The following is a 19,216-nucleotide window of genomic DNA, read 5'->3' on the forward strand; positions in this document are numbered from 1 at the left end:
GGAAACAACAGGTCCACCTCTGCTTTGCCAAATCGACTCCAAATCAGCTGTACCACCTGGGGGTGGAGTCTCCACTCTCCGCTGAGTGTTGCTTGCCGCAACAGCGCATCCGCTGTGGCGTTGAGGCTGCTCGGGATGTGAGTGTCCCACAGCATCCTCGGTCACTGTTGAGTCCGGAGGGCGAGTTGTGGCATGCGACTCGGATGTAAGCCACCTTGGCGGTTTTATATACACCACCGTCGGCATTTTGTCCAGCCGGGCCAACACGCGCTTGCCCTAGATCAATGGCAAAAGCAGGGTGAGCAGTATGGCCAACAACATGAGGCTGTTGATATGCCAACAATGTCATGGGAGTGTCCAGGAACCAGCAGCTGCATGCCCATTGCACACGGCACTCTAGCCTAGCTTGGAGGTGTCTGTCGTAACCACGACGTGCCTGGATGCTTGCTGTAAGGGCTGAAGAAGTGGTCGGCAGATCGTCGCGATGGCCATGCGATGTGTGCCCTGGCCTCGAGTCTGAAGCCAGTGCTGGAGCGGTCTCATATGCATCAACCCAAGTGGTCATATGCCCCAGGAGCCTCTGAAACCTTATCAGTAGGACCACCATACTCCACCTGAATAACTTCAGGCAGTTCAGTACCGACTGTGCCCACTCACTCATGAGACGCAATCATGGAGACTTAGTCTAACTCCTTCCCGAGAAAAGAGATGCTTGGAACCGGGGAGAGCATGCTCTTTTCCCAGTTGACGCGAAGCCCTAAACGGTTGAGGTGCCTGAGCACCAGGTCCCTGTGTGCGCACAGCAACTCTCGAGAGTGTGCTAGAATCAGGGATGGAAAGAGTACTGAAAAATCATAATCAAGTAGAAGTACTGTTACTTCCCAAAAAATTTAGTGTGAGTAGAGTAAAAGTAGCTGTCCTAAAAACTATTCAATTAAGAGTAAATGAGTAGCTCATTTAAAAGTTCTCATGAGTGGTGAGTATTGAGTACTGAGTTGCAAAACCTTTGCCCCATTATCACTTATGTATGATGAACACTACATGAACCTGATTCCAAAAAACTAAAGGGAGACATGATAACAGAAATGAAAAGATTAAAATTTATTTTCTGTGATCACTATTTTAAATCGTAATGTATGAAACAAATACATTAAAATTAGTTTGTGTAGGGTCTAAATTTCCCCTAATGCTGACAGAGCATTATTGTTGTGCATAAGACATGTTCAGTCAATGCAAGGAATGCAAAAAAAATAAATGCTAAATAAGCAGGATCACTTGGCACGTCATGTCCTGCACAATAGATTAGGTAGAGCAGGCATGGGAAAAGTTGTTTGGTACAGGGGCTACATCATGCTTAAAAAGGAAAATTGTCTCATCATTTACTCACCCTCATGCCATCCTGGATGTGTATGACTTTCTTTCTTCTGCAGAACACAAATAAAAAAAAAAATTAAAAAAAAAAATATATATATATTTATCAACTCTTTTGGTCCATATAATGAAATTGAATCGGTGCTAAAATATTGAAGCTCCACAAATCACATAAATCAGCATAAAAGTAGTCTAATCCATGTGCCTCCTGTGGTTTAATCCATGTCCTCAGAAACGATATGATAGATGTGGTGAGAAACAGATCAATATTTAATTCCTTTTTTACCAATTCTCCTCTCTGCTCAGTTAATCTCCACTTTAAATGTAACTTTCTACTTGTGTTTTTAGTGATTTACATTTTTCATGCATATCACCACCTACTGGCAAAGAGAAACATTTCTAGCAAACATGGACTTTAATATTGATCTGTTTCTCACCCACACCTATCATATACATTTTGAAGTCATGGATTAAACCACTGGAGGTGTATGTATTACTTTTATGCTGCTTTTATGAAGCATCATCTTTTTTTGATGGTTTTTGGAGCGTCAAAATTATGGCACGCCCTCACTTACATTAAATAGACCTACAGAGCTGAAATATTTTTCAAAAAATCTTAATTTGTGTTCTATAGAAATAAAATCATAGACAGATGGCAAGAGGGTGAGTAAATGATAAGAGAATTTTCATTTTTGTGTGAATTATTTCTTTAAGTAGCACATGGGGGCCCCATTGTCGTCCTTTTGAGATACAATGTTCAACATTGATTTAGTTCTTGTATCTTTTAAGCCCAGAAATAGTTGTGTTCTCATTCTAATGCATGATGCAAAATTTGTGACTGGTGGAATATTCTGCTGAATTATTGTTGTACAAATGTTGATACTTTTCTATCTTTATAAAGGCTTAGCATAATTATAAATTATTTTATCATCTCTACTTTCCTGGTAATTTATTCTACCAATTAACACACTCTCTACATCAGGGTATTATTAAAAACGAACAATATATATAAAAAAAATGTATTGTTAAAAATGTCACTGTTTTATTCTATTACATTAATTGTACACTTCAAGTCAAACATTTTGATGCAAATACGCTTTTTGTCCCACTGTTTAAATTCACTTTAGATATAAATGACTGCGTTTACATTAAATCCTCATCAAGATGGGTATTGGCTGAATTATAAAGTGTATTTGACCATTTAGGCACATTAGCGCTCAAACATTAGCCGCCTGTCAATCAAAAAGCACAGCAACAGACGTCAGGAAATAAAAAGTCAATCTTTTATATTTCAGCTAGATCAACCAACCGGTGGTGCTCTTGCTATTGCAATTGATGTAATGAACACCCCTGTTGTAGATGTAAAACTACTAAAAAGTTTGATCGAGCACATCTCTCTTTTTTCTGACAAACATCTAGATAATTTTATTGCCCAGCCCTGTTAACATTAACAGGACATCTCTCACAGCAGCCCAATAATCTCAGTGATAGATAGTTAAATTGCAGGCAACGTTATAGACACACAGAATCTAGTACGCAGAAATATGGCTCGATATGTTAGAGGCAGGATTAATGCTGATATCTGGCTTGAGCAAGTTAAACTCACATGACACGATCATGAAATTGGCATCTTTCACTGCGAAAAGCCCTTCCAGGTGCGGCTGAGATGTTCAGCTGTAAACTATACTTGAGGCATTCTCCACATTCATAACAGTAGGCGGCAGATCTGCAACTGCCGTTCAAGTTTTTTACGTGTGATTTGATTTGACGGGATTCACAAGACTCTCCCTAGCCAATTATGTTGATAGATACAAATAAAATAGGACAGGGAATTAGCGAACACAGACAGTGGGAAAATAGCACAGTAAAAGTACAGTTACAGCACTTAAAATATAGCCTACTCCAGTAACAGTAAAAGTATAACATTTTTAAACTAATTAAAAAAGTAAAATTCTTGGGAAAATGTAGTTAATTACAGTAACTTGAGTATTTGTAATTCATTACTTTACACCCCTGGCTAGAATCAGCCAGTCGTCGAGGTAGTTTAGTAGATTTAATTGGCCTTTTCTCAAAGATTGGAGGTGTTTGGGGCTCCCAAGAGCAACCCCTATTGTCACTACATCGACACAACATCAAGTGAGTGACAGAAGGAGAACAATTATGCATTATGCCATTATACTGCATTATGCCGTGACTGACCAATTCCAAGTATTCCAAAAAGCTGTGAAATATTAAATATTCTAGAGCTTGAGGAAGTGCTGTGTCTCGTTTTTCTTTTCTTTTTTCTTTTTTTTTAATTCTGACGGACAATCTGTAAAATAAACAACATCTTGTTTATATGAAGATGAATTAACTTTGAATCAAAGAAAGATAATCTGGGATATCTGAAGTGTTATGCAAATGTACTAAGTACTTGGTAAAGATGTACCTGTATATCATTAGTGACATTCTGAATGTAATCCTCCTCATTATTTAGTTTGTTTGATTTGGTTCTCTTTTTCTCCATTAAGAGCCTTTCCTTCAGGTCATTGCCCAATTTATTAATTGCATTTTCTCTGCTATCTGCCTCTTTTCTCTCTCTACCCTCAGGCTGTGTGGGTTTGAACCATTTTTCGATCCAAGGGGGGACCAGTACATGTACAGTCGCATTCTTAACTGTGACTATGAGTTTGTCTCCCCCTGGTGGGATGAAGTCTCCCTTAATGCAAAGGATTTGGTGAGTTCCTATTGCCTTCCGTCTACTCAGACAGCATTAAAAGAATTCACCCCAAAAATTCACATTTTCTCATCATTTATTCACCCTCATGCAATCCCAGATGTTAATGACATTCTTTCTATTGCAGAACACAAATTAAGATTTTTAGAAGAATATATCTTTGCTCTGTAGGTTTATACAAAGCAAGTGACTGGTGAGCAAAACTATGAAGCTCCAAAAAGCACATAAATGCAGCATAAAAGTAATCCATAATACTCCAGTGGTTTAACCAATGTCTTCTGAAGTGATCTTATGGATTTTAGGTGAGAACAGACCAAAATGTACCTCCTTTTTAACTGTACATTTTGCCTTTGCATTCTCTCGGAACAATCCTGACTTCCTAGTGCTTAATGCATGCAAAGAGCACTAGATGATGCTAGAAGTGTAATCAAACTTGAAATCGTGATGGCCAAGAAGACTGCTGATGTCAAGATTTATAGTGAAAAAAGGGGTAGAGTTTGGTCTTTTTTTCACCCAAATCTGATTGGATCACTTCAGAAGACTAGAAGATTTGATTAAATCACTGGAGTCTTATGGATTACTTTTATGCTGCCTTTATGTGCTTTTTAGAGCTTCAAAGTTTTGGTCACCATTCACTTGCTTTGTATGGACCTACAGAGCTGATATATTCTTCTAAAAATCTTTGTATGTGTTCAGCAGGAGAGAGAAAGTCATACACATCTCTGGTGATGAGAGTATTATCATTTTATGGTGACCTATTCATTTAAGGTTCTGTTTATTGTTCTTGCATACTGATTGTAATGCTGATGATGTTATCACACTGCAGATTCAAATGAGATGAAAGAGAGCAATATAGCAGCCTCAACAGATAGTAATTTGATTATTCATTCATTTGAGAACATGTTTTGTTTCATCACCATTAACTGATGGTAATATTTCTATAGGTTAGTAAGCTCATAGTGTTGGATCCTCATAAACGTCTCACAGTGAAACAGGCCCTAGAGCATCCATGGGTGCATGGAAAAGCAGCACGGTTCTCCCACATGGACACCACCCAGAGGAAACTACAGGAATTTAATGCTCGGCGCAAATTAAAGGTAAGCCACTGATGACAATTATTGTTTTTGCCCTGTTTACACCTGGTATTAAGATCCGTCACTGGTGATCCCATCACAAATGGTCAGGCAAGACCCATTGCCATTTACATCAGTGCACCGTTTTTCACATAATACTAATTACAAACAGGACATTTTGAGCAGACTTCTCAGTTATTTGAGTGGAGCACTAAGCTTCAGATTTGCGTGTTCACTGCATGTTGATATCAGGCACACTATACATACGCTATTCTGTATATGCAAGTGTTAAAATTTGGTGGAAAGTGTTTACATTCACCACTGAATGTGGTTAAAGTGGACAGTTCTAAAAAAATTCCTGATCCCGTTTTCACCTGCACTAAAAAAAGTCAGATTTAATTAATTTATATTTTGCATGTTTTTGCACACAGTTTTCTAAGTAAATCTTAATGGTATAACACAAGATAAAGTGTGCTTAACTTTATGACATAATATTGATACAGTGTGTGAGTAAATTTAACTTAAACATCTGAGTAAATCAAGTGACATGGGAACTTAATACATGGTACTATAATTAACTTTTAACAAATTTTAACAAATATCTTATTAGAACATGTCACGTTTTGAATTTTCATTTGAAACATATGTTTAATCATGCACTAGACGTACGTAAGCCTCCCACAGGGAAACTTAATGCATGCTTTGTAGTCTATGAGACAACATCACCATCACTGGCAATGGAGACAGCATAGAGAGCTGTGCACGCAAATCTCAACACTTGGTGCACAAAACACTATGACAGTGACAATCAACAGATCATTTTTTTTGATCATTAATCATTCATTTTATGTAGAAAATGAACTTAAGACTGCATGAAACAAGAAGTTAACAAACAACAGAATTAAGAATAAAAATGGTGTTAATTAACTTGCAAACAGTGAAACCATGCAAGATCATTAATTATTCAAGCCCAGTGCGTGTTGAGAACACCAGCTTCGAAAAGTTATATTAAAGGAATATTTCTCCCAAAAATTTAAATTTGCTGATAATTTACGCACCCTCAGGCCATCCAAGATGTATCTGAGTTTCTTTCTTCATCAAAACAGAATTTAAGATGTTTAGGATTTAATTTCAGGCCTCCTCTTTTAAACAACGCGAGTGAATGTACTCCATTTTTGGACGGTACAAAATGCATATTTAGGGTGCATCAAAATAATCCTCACAACTCCAGTCGACAAAATAAAGTTCTTCTGAACCCAAATGATTGATTATTTTTAGAAACAAACCAATACTTAAATACTTTTTAACTACAAATGTTTGCTTCTGTACATCTCTGCGCGCTCATGAGAGGGATGACGTAAGCTTGTTGGTAAGTTTACACATCATGTGGAGGCTGTACAAAAGTTTAATTGTCTCTGCTGTAGAAGTGTATTGTTCAAAATGCTCATTTGGTGTGTGTATCCTGAATGCTTCAACCTTCAGAAACCCCAAAGAAAATGCACGCAGAGAAAAATCTAAACTTTTCATTGATTGCCTATACATTATCATGAGCGATTGAAGCTCTGGCTTATCGCGTTGAACCAGGGTATTAGTACATCCCTACATTCTCTCAAATATTGGAGGGTGTGCAGTGAACATTTTACCCCTGAGGATTTCAGACCGTCGAAAGAAAGGGTCGATATCTGAATTCATCGGCTGTGCCCGTGCAGATTTTTCAGCGAACACAGGTATGTATGAAAACGTTGTCATTGTCACGCCTCCCTTGGGCTCTGCATCTCCCTCAGCGTTCCGCTCCTCATCGATTTCTAATTCACCGCACCTGCACTCAGTTCACTCGCTCATCACTGCCTGCATAAATAACTCACCTTCATGCCACTTCACTGTCAAGTCTCACACAAAGGACACTAGGTTTCGTTAACTACAACCTGTGTGGCTTGAATTTCCGACAGTCATATAGCCTATATGTTTCTGCTAAAGAAAAAGCACAAGAAGATAACACAACGGCATTGCTCCTAAATAAAGGATGGTTATTTACTGCAGTAATGTTTTTTAGTATTATTTTGATTTTTTATTTCATATTGTTTTGAAGTTGTTTTGGATTGTTTTGCTTTGTGAACGGCACTTGGTCTGTAGTCTGTGCAAGTTTCTCTTGTAAACAATGATGAACTTCCTGCCTCCAGGTGATGCGTGACCTTACCAACCAGCTTAGTACATCATCTCTCTCATGAACGCACATCAGAGATGTACAGAAGCGAACTTTGAAGTTAAAAAGTATATAAGTATTGTTCCCTTTACAAAAAGCTTCACTATGATGCTGTGCTTTGCTAAGCATTTTGGGAACAATCCTGCATTGTAACCAGCTGTGAATATGTGTGTAACACGTCAATGAACATTGACCGGAATTTATAGCCTCGGCTGGTGAGATCATTAGATGCACCTGTGGCCAGGCTATAAATAGACGCGTCACCAGCGTGTCGTCAGATATCTTTTTCTGAAGAGCAGTCCTGGGACGTCCCAGTGCGGCAAAGCAGCGCAGCATCTCGTTCCAATTTTTTTCAGGGAACAAGTGTTAAGGGATCCGTTTTCTTCAGAGCAAACTGTGCTGTGTGTCTCACAAGCCTGTCAGAAACTTTCTTTCCTCTGCTAGGATTTAGAATTTGTTAGACAGTGCGCAGTGAACCTTTTTTCCTTTCCCTCTTTTATATATATATATATAAAATAGAAAAGAAAAAGGTGGAAAAATGTTGGAGAAGCAAAGCAAACGATGCGTGTTTCCCTGTCAACGTTATATGACTGTCAGGGACACGCATCAATTTTGTTTTGTTTGTTTGGGGGAAGAGCATGATGCAATCGTGTTGGGGCAGGGCGAGTGTCCGCATTGCGACCTACTTTCAGGCAAAATGCTTCACGCTCGCCTCGCTTACTTCCGGGAGTAGGCGCCCACTCTTTCATCGTGGGGCTCTCGCATATTTTTGGCTGAGGAGCAAGAGACGGGTCCGTCCCTATCGCTCTCTCCCCAAATCCAGCTGATTCTTCTCGTAATCTGAAGCGCGCCTCAGATATATATATAAAAAAAAGAAAAAGGGAACGCTATTCCTTCCTTTCTTTGATGACCTCCATGACAAGCTTTCTCACTCATGGAGGAACCCATATACTTCCCGTGTTCACGTACCCTTGACGTCTTTATACTCGACTGTCGTGGGTGCTGAGACATGGGGGTATTCAATAATGCCACCGGTCGAAGGGACGCTTGTGGGCTATCTCTCACCGGGTTCGGTATCATCATTCAAGAAACCCGCTCTCCCCAACTAAGCTATGCAGGACTACCTCCATGCTAGTGGGCTTATCAAGCGGCAGGTCAGGCTGGTGCTGTGCTGCACACCATGGCCGTGTTACAGGCGTACCAGGCTGACCTACTGAAAGACCTGAGTGCGGGTGCAATGCTCAACGAAGAAGCCTTTTCTGAACTTCGTCGGCCCACAGATTTATCTCTCCATGCGACCAAGCAGACAGCCCGTGCTATTGGTTGGTCTATGTCCGCTTTAGGCAGCATGGAGAGGCATTTATAGCTTAACCTTTCGGGCATCAAGGATAAGGACAGAGTGCTAGGCAGAGCATGGCGAGTCGTGCTCCCCCTCGTAAAGATTGGGACAGGCTCGTCTCCCTCAGCAGCCCCCGAAGCAGGACTTCAGGGTCGTGATTTCTAAAAGAAAGAAACCCTGACGGTCTTGTACCCAGCCTTGTGGGGGTGGTTCTTCTCACAACGGGGCGCATGTACCATCCACTTCGGCCCTCCCGATACCCTCACGAAACCTCTTCACTCCCGCCGCCTTTGGTGTTTGAGGTGACAGAGGCTTCCAACAAAGAGTTGGGTGTACCGTTGCTTCCTGCCTTTATCCAGGATGCGGAAAACTCGACATCCCCTCAACAGGAAGTATCGAAATTGATACCCATCTCAGAGAACCTGGCAGCGTGGAAACTTCTGCCAGGCATTTCTATGTGGCTACAGAATTAAATTCGCTCGCCGCCCTCCGTGTTTCAACAGCGTGGTTCCCACTACCGTGAAACCGGAGCAGACACGTCTACTGTGGAAAGAGCTGCAAAATCTCTTGGTTAAAGGGGCCATTAACGTGTTCCCCTTCCAGAGAAAGAGTCAGGATATTACAGCAGATACTTCCTGGTCTTGCGTCCGATATTAGATCTTTGATGCTTGAACCGCTCGGTCAGGGTGTTCAAGTTCAAGATGCTAACTGTCAAGACGGTCATGTCTCAGATCCAACATTACGATTGGCTGATCACGATCGATCTCATTGACGCATATTTCCATATTGGAATTCTGCCACAGCACAGGAAGTTCCTGAGGTTCGCTTTCGGGGACAAAGCCTTCCAGTATCGGTTTCTTCCATTTAGCCTAGCCCTATCACCCCGCACATTCACGAAATGCATGGATGCAGCACTGGCTCCTTCGCGACTCCGGGGCATCCGCATTCTGAATTATGTAGACGACTGGCTGATCTTAGCGCAGCTCCAAGAACTGGCAGTTCAGCACAGGGATATTGTCTTAGCTCATTTGGTTTCTCCGGGTCTGAGACTCAACGTCAAAGAGCGTTCTCTCTCCCACCTGGGGAATCACCTATCTGGGGTTATATGGAATTCAATCACGATGTGGGCACAGTTGTCTCCCGCTTGTATCACGTCCATTCAGAACACCCTGAGCAAACTCAGACTAGGTCAAGGTTGCACTGTTCACCAGTATCAACAAATACTAGGTCTCATGGTGCCTGCGTCCATGGTGATCCCTTTGGCCTGCTCCATATGAGACCGTTTAAGCTGTGGCTAAAAACCAGGGGATTTCATCCAAGGGCCAGTCCCCTAGGGCTAATAAGGGTTACGCGTTCCCTTTCGTTCCCTTGCTATGTGGTTCAGACCCCGGTTTCTTACCTTGGGTCCCACTCTAGGTGCGTCTCATCGTCACAGGCTGCTAATGACAGATGCCTCCCTGACGGGCTGGGTAGCGGTCTTAAGTGGTCGTCCAGCTCAAGGGGATGGGAGGGTTGTCAACTCAGTTGTCACAGTAACTGTCTCGAGTTGATGGCGGTATTTCTGGCCCTGAATTACTTCCTCCAGAGGCTACCATGTCTTGGTGCAGGTGGGCAATACAGCAGTAGTCTCTTACATAAACCATCAAGGAGGTCCACGTTCACGTCAGCTAAATTTCTGGCACATCGGATTCTCCTTGGGACCCAGGGCAAGCCCCTGTCACTCAGGGCAGTTTATACACCTGGATGCCCGTATGTGGGAGCAGATTTACTGTCAAGACAGAAAATACTGACGGGTGAGTGGAAACTCCACCCCTAGGTAATGGAACAAATCTGGGTGAGATTTTACAGGGTAGAAGAGGACCTCTTCGCCTCTATGAACAGCGCAATGTCTCCTCTACTTCTCCCTGAGTCACCCAGCCCCCCCTGGGTCTGGACGTGATGGCGCATACATGGCCCTGAATGCGTCTGTATGCATTTTTCCCCGGTTTCTCTGCTCCTGGGAGTCTTGGCCAGAGTTCGCCAGCAAGGGTCTTGCCTCTTACTGATAGTGCCGCGCTGGCCGAACAGGGTATGGTTCTCGGAGCTAATATCTCTCCTCGACGGCTCGCCTTGGACGATTCCGGACAGGAGGGACCTTCTGTCTCAGGCGCAGGGGACGATATTTCATCCCCGGCCCGAATTGTGGAAACTTCATGTTTGGCCCCTGAAGGGTACCAACTGAGGGACTCAGGGCTGTCACCTGAGGTTATCGAGACCATTCTTAGTGCTAGGGCTCCCTCTACCAGAAGAATCTACACCAATAAATGGGGTATCTTCGAAAAGTGGTTCAGTTCACATGGTGCAGATCCAGTTAACTGCCAAATTGTTTCAGTTCTGGACTTTCTGCAGGAAAAACTGTCAGCAGGCATATGACCCGCTACTCTCAGGGTTTATGTGGCCGCCATTTCGGCTTGCCACGCCTTGATGGACGGGGTGCCTTTGGGGAGGCATCCTCTACTCGCTCGCTTCATTCGTGGAGCCATGCGACTGAGGCCTCCTGTTAGGATCAGAACTCCTTCATGGGACTTAGCAATAGTCCTGGAGGGTCTGGCTGAGACCCCCTTTTGAACCTCTAGAGTCAGCGTCTGACAGACTTCTGACTCTCAAGATGGTATTTCTTATGGCGATTACCTCTCTTAAGAGGATTGGGGATCTACAGACTCTGTCTGTTTTGCCGGCCTGTTTAGAATTTGCGCCAGGTATGGCCAAAGCTATTCTGCATCCTTATGGCGTTTAATATTGGACAAAACAACGCAAGCGCAAAAACACAAGTGAATTTCAACAGTGTGAGCACCATGACACAGCTCGCACGTAAAATTTAAACCTGCAGAACTTGCAAATCACAAACTCGAGCACAAAAATATGATTGTGCACACAAATTAACAAGTCCCACACACGCACAAGTTCTTTTCTGCACGCGCGCCTAACTGTACACACGCGCGAGTTCTTTTCTGCACACGCGCGCGCAGATCTGCACACACGCGCAAGTTATTTTCTCCACACACGCGCAAGTTATTTTCTGCACACAAGTCGGTTTGACACTCAGGGGCGGGGCCCAATCCTTTCTGTTAACAAATGCTATTGGCTGCTGACCAAATACTGTATTGATTGGCTGCATCTCTTCGAATCTCTCGTGATTGGCTGTTGTTGGACGAGAACAGACAGAAAGTAGGAAGGATGTTGCAGACAGTATAGAGGTTATCGTTTCTTTCTAAATTCCTCCTTAATTTCTTGTAGCTGTAAGATGTAAAACAAGCGCGCATCCATCTGAAGTGTGATAAGAGACATGAAAGAAGGGCTGGATGCGCGGTCATTATAAACCCTTGCTACTGACGACGATCATTATCGGTCATATAATGTTGTAACTGACAAATCAGAATCAAACATTTCAGAGAGACATTCCTGTAATAATATTATATTTTATGTACACTTGATTTCCTAACCTGGCCTTATTCTGCTGCACCTGCTCTGCTTTCCCAGCCCCAAGACTGACTGGCTTCCTCTCTGAGCCTGCATTTCATCTATATAATGAATTAATGTGAGGCTGATGAGTAGTGGATGGCCCTTGCAGTACCACACAAACAAGCTGGGAACTATCTGGCATCTAGCTATCTACACTTACCATTTTGTGAAACACTAACGTTCCCTTCAACATTAACGTTAGATGGATAGATATGGATAGATTGGGTACCTCTCAACAGGTTCACTAAACACCTTGCTGCGTTCTATATTTCCACCTATTTTCAGTTATTATCAAAGACATAAAACACACACACACACACACACACACACACACACACACATATATATATATAAACGCACAAAACATCATACAGCTAAAAGAAATTAAGGAGGAATTTAGAAAGAAACCATAACCTCTTTACTTAGTCATACATTGTTGGGGCATTTACGTGTAAATGGTTGAAATCATACTTACTCTATGAGATAAATTGTTTCAATAAATATCCACTTGTATGCTACGTCCAGAGCCATATAGAGAGAGAGTTGCGACAACTCCATTGACTCCAATGGAACATTTTTTTACAGCAATGGCGGCTCGTGGAGCCTCTCAATAGTTCCCGGAAGTAGCAGCAAACACATGCCGCGATGTAGAGATGCAGCAGAACAAACCGTTTGCGACGCACTTTTAAAAGGTGAGACGTTTAAAGAATAATATTATCTTATTCTGTATATTATCAGTACATCTAAATAAAAATAACTTGTAAATTAAAACCTTATAGTTGAGTATTACTCATTAAATTAGGAGATAAGGGATGTTATCTAACAGATAACTAACAGATTAGGCAAGGATTGGAGCTGGATAAAGTTAGTAACGAACACCCTATTAATTGTAAAATCTGTTCTCTTGATTCAGTTTCAGCCATCGTTTTTAAAAAAAAGTAATATCGTAATATATTATTACAATTTAAAATAACTGTTTTCTATTTAAACATAGAATAGTAAAATGTATAGTAAAATGTAATTTACTCCTGTGATGCCAAGCTGAATTTTCAGCCTCATTACTTTTAAACGGCAGTTTATATACGAGTATGCTTAAGTTGTTTTAAAGCTGAATATATTGTGTATATGAATAAGTATTGTAAGAATTATACATTAGATATATAATATTTATAATACATAAATAATTATATTACTATATATAGAATTGTAAACAATAAGCTTCATTTCACTAAATTTTACATTTACGTAACTGCTGCTAATAGTTAATAGTTCATTGACCCATTGTGCGGTGCGAGCTGGTCTCTGTACTATCTGAAAAGTCATAAATATGACATTAGTTACCATGAGATTAGTGAAAACAATGAACATGAGGTAACATAAAAAGGCAACAGAAACCCTAGCCTGAAATAAGTTGAGGCAAATAACGGTAGCTGAACACTAATCCTCAAATATTAGCTGATTTGATCTTTAAAAAACAACATCGCTGTAACAACATACTCATGCTACATACATATGTCGGTGTGTTACATAAATATATAAAATAAATGCATTTATTGACTACTAATTACCAGAAATCGCAGTTCTGTCACTCTACTCTAACAGTCTGAAATGCCCGCCAAAGCACTTCCTGGAACTATCTGAAGTCTACGTGAATCACGTGACGATCAAGCATTTAGAACTTCCGTTGTCGCAACTCTCTCTCTGTATGGCTCTGGCTATGTCTAAAGGATGCTTTTATTTAAAAAAATTCTTTAATATTTACATTTTTTCTCAAGCCTTTTGATCTCGAGACTTTTTTTTTTTTTTTTAAACCAATACCCCCTTGTTGTTTGCTTTTTGTTGTTCAGTATTGTGTAGGGGACGCTTTTCTTTCATTTACACTGACAATAATTGTATTGTTCCAATTGATTTATATTTCTTATTTCTCCACTAAGAGAGTTTTGTATGTTTTTTCTTGTCAAAAATAAAAAGTTCCCGCTTTCTGTCTGTTCTCGTCCAACAACAGCCAATCACGAGTGATTCGAAGAGATGCAGCCAATCAATACAGTATTTGGTCAGCAGCCAATAGCATTTGTTAACAGAAAGGATTGGGCCCCGCCCCTGAGTGTCAAACCGACTTGTGTGCAGAAAATAACTTGCGTGTGTGGAGAAAATAACTCGCGCGTGTGTGCAGATCTGCGTGTGCAGAAAAGACCTCGCGCGTGTGTACAGTTAGGCGCGTGTGCAGAAAATAACTTGCGCGTGTGTGGGACTTGTTAATTTGTGTGCACAATCATATTTTTTGTGCTCGAGTTTGTGATTTGCAAGCTCTGCAGGTTTAAATTTTACGTGCGAGCTGTGTCATGGTGCTCACACTGTTGAAATTCACTTGCGCGCTGTGTTTTTGCGCTTGCGCTGTTTTGTCCAACTTCTAACGCCATACATCCTCATCCTGACTACCTTCCTAAGGTACCTTTTTCGACACTACGTCCTGTCACTCTGGAAGCCTTCTGCTCCCAGCCGTTTTTTAACGCCGGAGCAGGAAAGACTTCACGGACTCTGCCCAGTCCGTGCCCTTCAGACTTATGTCCACCGCACTAGCCAGTGGCGTAAGTTAGGGCAATTATTTGTCTGCTATGGGGGTCGCAACAGCGGGGCGGCTGCTACCAAGCAGCCTGTCACATTGGGTGAGGGATGCTATTGCCCTGGCCTATGAGGCGCGCGGTCAAGCTTCGCCAGTAGGTGTCAGGGCTCACTCCACCAGAGGGGTCGCCTCCTCTAAAGCCTTGGCTAGAGGGGTCCCTCTGCAGCAGGTTTGTGATGCGGCAGGCTGGTCCTCTCCACACACATTCATCAGATTTTATAGTTTGGATGTTCATGCTACTCCGGGCTCTTATGTCCTTGAGTCGACATCTCAAGCTCATGCCTGAAAAAGTTTGTGACACGGCAGGCTGGTCCTCTCCGTGCACATTCATCAGTTTTTATGGCAGGCTCATTCCTTAACAAGTGTGTGATGCGGCAGGCTAGTCCTCACCACACACGTTCATCGAACTTTATGGGTTAGATGTTTTTGCTACTCCGGACTATTACGTCCTTGAGTCGACATCTCAAGCTCATGTCTGAGACCTCTCGCGTTCTTGTGAGCACACTTCACAACCATAGGGTCCGGACAGCCCCAGTGCGGCAGCGTGGGTATTGCGCTCCCAAAAGCGCTTAGAAAAGCGCAGCATCATAGTGAACCTTTTTGTAAAGGGATCGTCTCGGGTTACACGTGTAACACTTGTTCCCTGAAAAAAATTGGAACGAGATGCTGCGCTGCTTTGCCGCACTGGGACGTCCCAGGATTGCTCTTCAGAAAAAGATATGTGACGACACACTGGTGATGCGTCTATTTATAGCCTGGCCACAGGTGCATTTAATGATCTGATCAGCCAAGGCTATAAATTCTGGTCAATGTTCATTGACATGTTACACACATATTCACAATGCAGGATTGTTCCCAAAAGCGCTTAGCAAAGCGCAGCATCTCGTTCCGCTTTTTCAGGGAACAAGGGTTACACGTGTAACCCAAGACTTTTTGTTTCTAAAAATAATCAATCGTTTGGGTTCAGAAGAATAGTCGTGTGGATTATTTTGATATTCCCTAAATATAAATTTTGTACCGTCAAAAAATGGAGTACATTCAATCGCGTTGTTTAAAAGAGGAGGCCTGAAATGAAATCCGAAAAATCTTAAATTCTGTTTTGATGAAGAAAGAAACTCTAATTATTAGCAAATTTTTATTTTTATTTCTAAAAATTCCTTTAAATATACTTATTTTATTCACCAATGAAATTTACTTAAATTAGCAAATAAATATAAGATTTTCTACTTTAGGATTAATACATGATGACATCTAAATACAACATACAATCAAAAAATATATTTACTTAAGCTACAGCATTAAATTTTACAAGTTTGAATGTAGAATTTACGTATACTTAATCACACTTAAACTAACATATTCAATGTAGAAATTACTTATTTACTTAATCTTTTATGCTACATTTACTTCACAACAATTGTTTCAGTGTGTATTTAGTGACAAACAGTTTCAAACAGATTGTCCAAAATGTAATACCAGGTGTAGCTAAACGGGCCCAGGGCTGTTTCTAGGCATGGGTGAACTAGGCAGTCACCTAGGGCATCACCTGCTGGGGGGGAGTGCCAAAGAGGGGGCCACTGCATACGCCCCCAATGGGTAAGCAATAGGGATATCGTCTGGGGTGCCAGAATGGTCTGAAATGACCCTAAACAATGTTTTGCAGGGTTTTAGGAAGTAGAAATTTAAATCTATTGTTCTTCAATTAAACAATACGATATGAGATGCCATGCTATTTTAAAATATATATAGTCATAGCTAAGGTATTGTTAGGAACGGAACACTCCCTCAACCGCTTCAGCAAGACTATTCACAATAAAGCATGCTCTCAAGTGTCTTATTGCTTTTATTGTATATATTTAAAAAACAAAAAAACACACATAATTAAAATATTAATGGCATACATTTTTCATAGGCTGCTATGAAAGCTGTGGTTGCCACAAGCCGCATGCACGAGGGCTCGAGGAGACGGACAGACAGCTGTGAGTTGCCCAACTCTGACAAGAACTCCCGCCAGAGCAGCTTACAGAAGGAAAACACATTGGATTCGCAGAGAGAGCCGAGTTCTATCAAAGAAAGTTCTGACAAGGTTGAAGATGGGGCCTCGCACAGTCCATCATCTCTAAGTCCTCCCCTCCACCCTCCCCATAAATCCAAACCTCCAGGCCTGCCTGGACCCATGCCCACCCGCCCACCTCTGATAGCAGAGGGACACAGGCAGACATCTGTCATTCCAAAGGCTCCTGTGGTACAGCCCAGGGTGCCCAAGAAGAGCTGCTCTGTGGATTCTGGAGGGAAGCATGAGCCCTTGTCATTGAACACCACCCCACCCAGTCCCAAGAACCTCAGTAACGGTTTCACCATGGGGGTGGAGGCAGGAGGCAATACAGCAGAATGTCAGTAAGACTGGAAAATATAAAGGTTTTTGTTTTTACAGAAGGAGTGACAAAGTTTGAGTCTGTGCTGTTTGTCGCATATGAGGAAAAAAGAGATTATGCTTTAAAAAATATCCACTGTTCACATGCGCTAGGTCTCCGCGGCAACATGCTCAACAAGCACGTGATAAGATGCATGGATTGACGTCTCAGCTGAGATTTGTCCTCCGCCACCCGGATTGAGGCGAGGCATTACGCCACCTCGAGGACTTAGGGTGCATTGGGAATTGGGCATTCCAAATTGGGGAGAAAAGGGGAGAAAAAGAAGAAACAAATATCCACTGAGAATTTATTCTTCTCCTCTTCTGTTTTTGCTGTGGGATATTTTGATACTTGACAAGTACATCATGAACAGTTTCTAAAAGATCTTCACTCCTGGAGACATGTGGCTTTCATGGCAGCTTTAATTTAGTGGCACAGCAAACAGGGTTTTTATTTCTTTTTTCACTTTTTTTCACTTGTGCACATGTATTTTGAATAAGATTATCTCTCATCTGAACTGAAATTAATTTAACTCTTTATTGCTTATGTGCTATCATATGCAAATTATCATACAATAATTTTCTCTATCTAAAGGTAGTGAAGATCATGTCTTTGTGAAGTTGTACACTGTGTACACAGTATATTTGTTTTAGGAATGAATGCCACAAGACCCTAAAATTGTTATTCTATACACTATTCATAAAGGAATATATGTGGATATATACAGTATATAGGTATAAAATGTATCTTCATTTTAATTCACCCTTTTTGTATTTGCACTACATCAGTGTAAATTGATTCAAATGGTCAAATCTCGGACCAATGGAAAAAATGTATAAATTAAAGATTAGGTGACCCAGCACATCTTTGACAAGAGATATAGTTCATCAAATCAAATTGATGTCATTCAGAGTTACCACACTGATGTCAGAATTAGTCCTTCCGTACTCATATTGCTAGGTTATAAATGCCTCCGTAGTCTTAAGTAATGAAAACATACAGTTTCAACACCTGGCAACATTTTACTGAAAATCACACCTGAACTGCTACTGTACTCTGTAAAGATCTTCTCATTGAAGTAGAATTTACATGTCTATTATGTTTCAGCCACACTGTCTACCTCTTCTGCTGTACAGGGGCTTCCAACTCTAAATCTACACTTAGGATAGATGGCATGTAAAAACATTTTTCAATGTTGAATGTCGAAGGGCTGTTTTTTTTTTTTTTTTTTTTTTTTGTGAACCTGTTTATGTTGGCTGATTTTATCTGCCTTTATGAACATGTAATGACAGAACTGCAAAATATTTCAATATAGTAGCTGTTTGTCATTCTATTTTGTTTGAATATTTGCCAAACAAGAATTCTTTGTACATACTGCTTACATAAACAGTAGCCTAATTAGACATTGCTGGAACATTATGATCATGTAAGAGTAGGCCTAATATTAAGATTTTGTAGTTAATTAAATCACTTATGAATCAGTGTATAATTGCAAGCCAATTTAGATGCTGTTTATGTTTAAGCAGGAGTTTCCATGTTTCCAAGGTTAATAAACTGTGCTATTAAATAATGTATATGTTTTTAAGTGAGTTTGTATGCTTTTTAGTAGCACATATACGGTATGCTGAAATGACAATTTACTTACAGTAATTAATCCTACTGGTTCAACAATCATTGAAGCAGCATAGAAGATATTTGTGTCCATTATTTATTTTTAAATGTGATGGAATGTTTTTTTTTATGTTTGTTTTGTTTGTTTTACTGATATATCAACTTCCACTGCTTTCCATACAAACGAATAGACAATGCATCATACACTGTAGGGATGGTTTAGCAAGGCCCTTTTACCATAGCTACTCATTAATTCCTATGAGGAAAATGGGGAAAAAACATCAAAAAACATGATGAAAGCTGTTATGTAATTTGTGGCACTTAAGACAAAGACAAAAAATCCGGAAATTAATTATTATCGCCTT

The 19,216-nt window shown here is 41.0% G+C and overlaps 1 protein-coding gene across 1 annotated transcript in view; it reads left to right on the forward strand.

Annotated features, from left to right (window-relative positions):
- LOC127626274 (calcium/calmodulin-dependent protein kinase type IV-like) overlaps positions 1-18,505 on the forward strand; it is a 33,954-nt gene extending 15,449 nt beyond the window's left edge. The window contains exons 9-11 of the mRNA XM_052101949.1: positions 3,961-4,087; positions 5,032-5,184; positions 16,739-18,505. Coding sequence (XP_051957909.1) covers positions 3,961-4,087; positions 5,032-5,184; positions 16,739-17,227 — 769 coding nt within the window. The 3' untranslated portion in view covers positions 17,228-18,505. The remainder of the gene's footprint in view (positions 1-3,960; positions 4,088-5,031; positions 5,185-16,738) is intronic.
- The last annotated feature ends 711 nt before the right edge of the window (positions 18,506-19,216 follow it).

Source organism: Xyrauchen texanus, chromosome 32, assembly GCF_025860055.1.
Source record: "Xyrauchen texanus isolate HMW12.3.18 chromosome 32, RBS_HiC_50CHRs, whole genome shotgun sequence".
Taxonomy (NCBI): Eukaryota; Metazoa; Chordata; class Actinopteri; order Cypriniformes; family Catostomidae; genus Xyrauchen; species Xyrauchen texanus.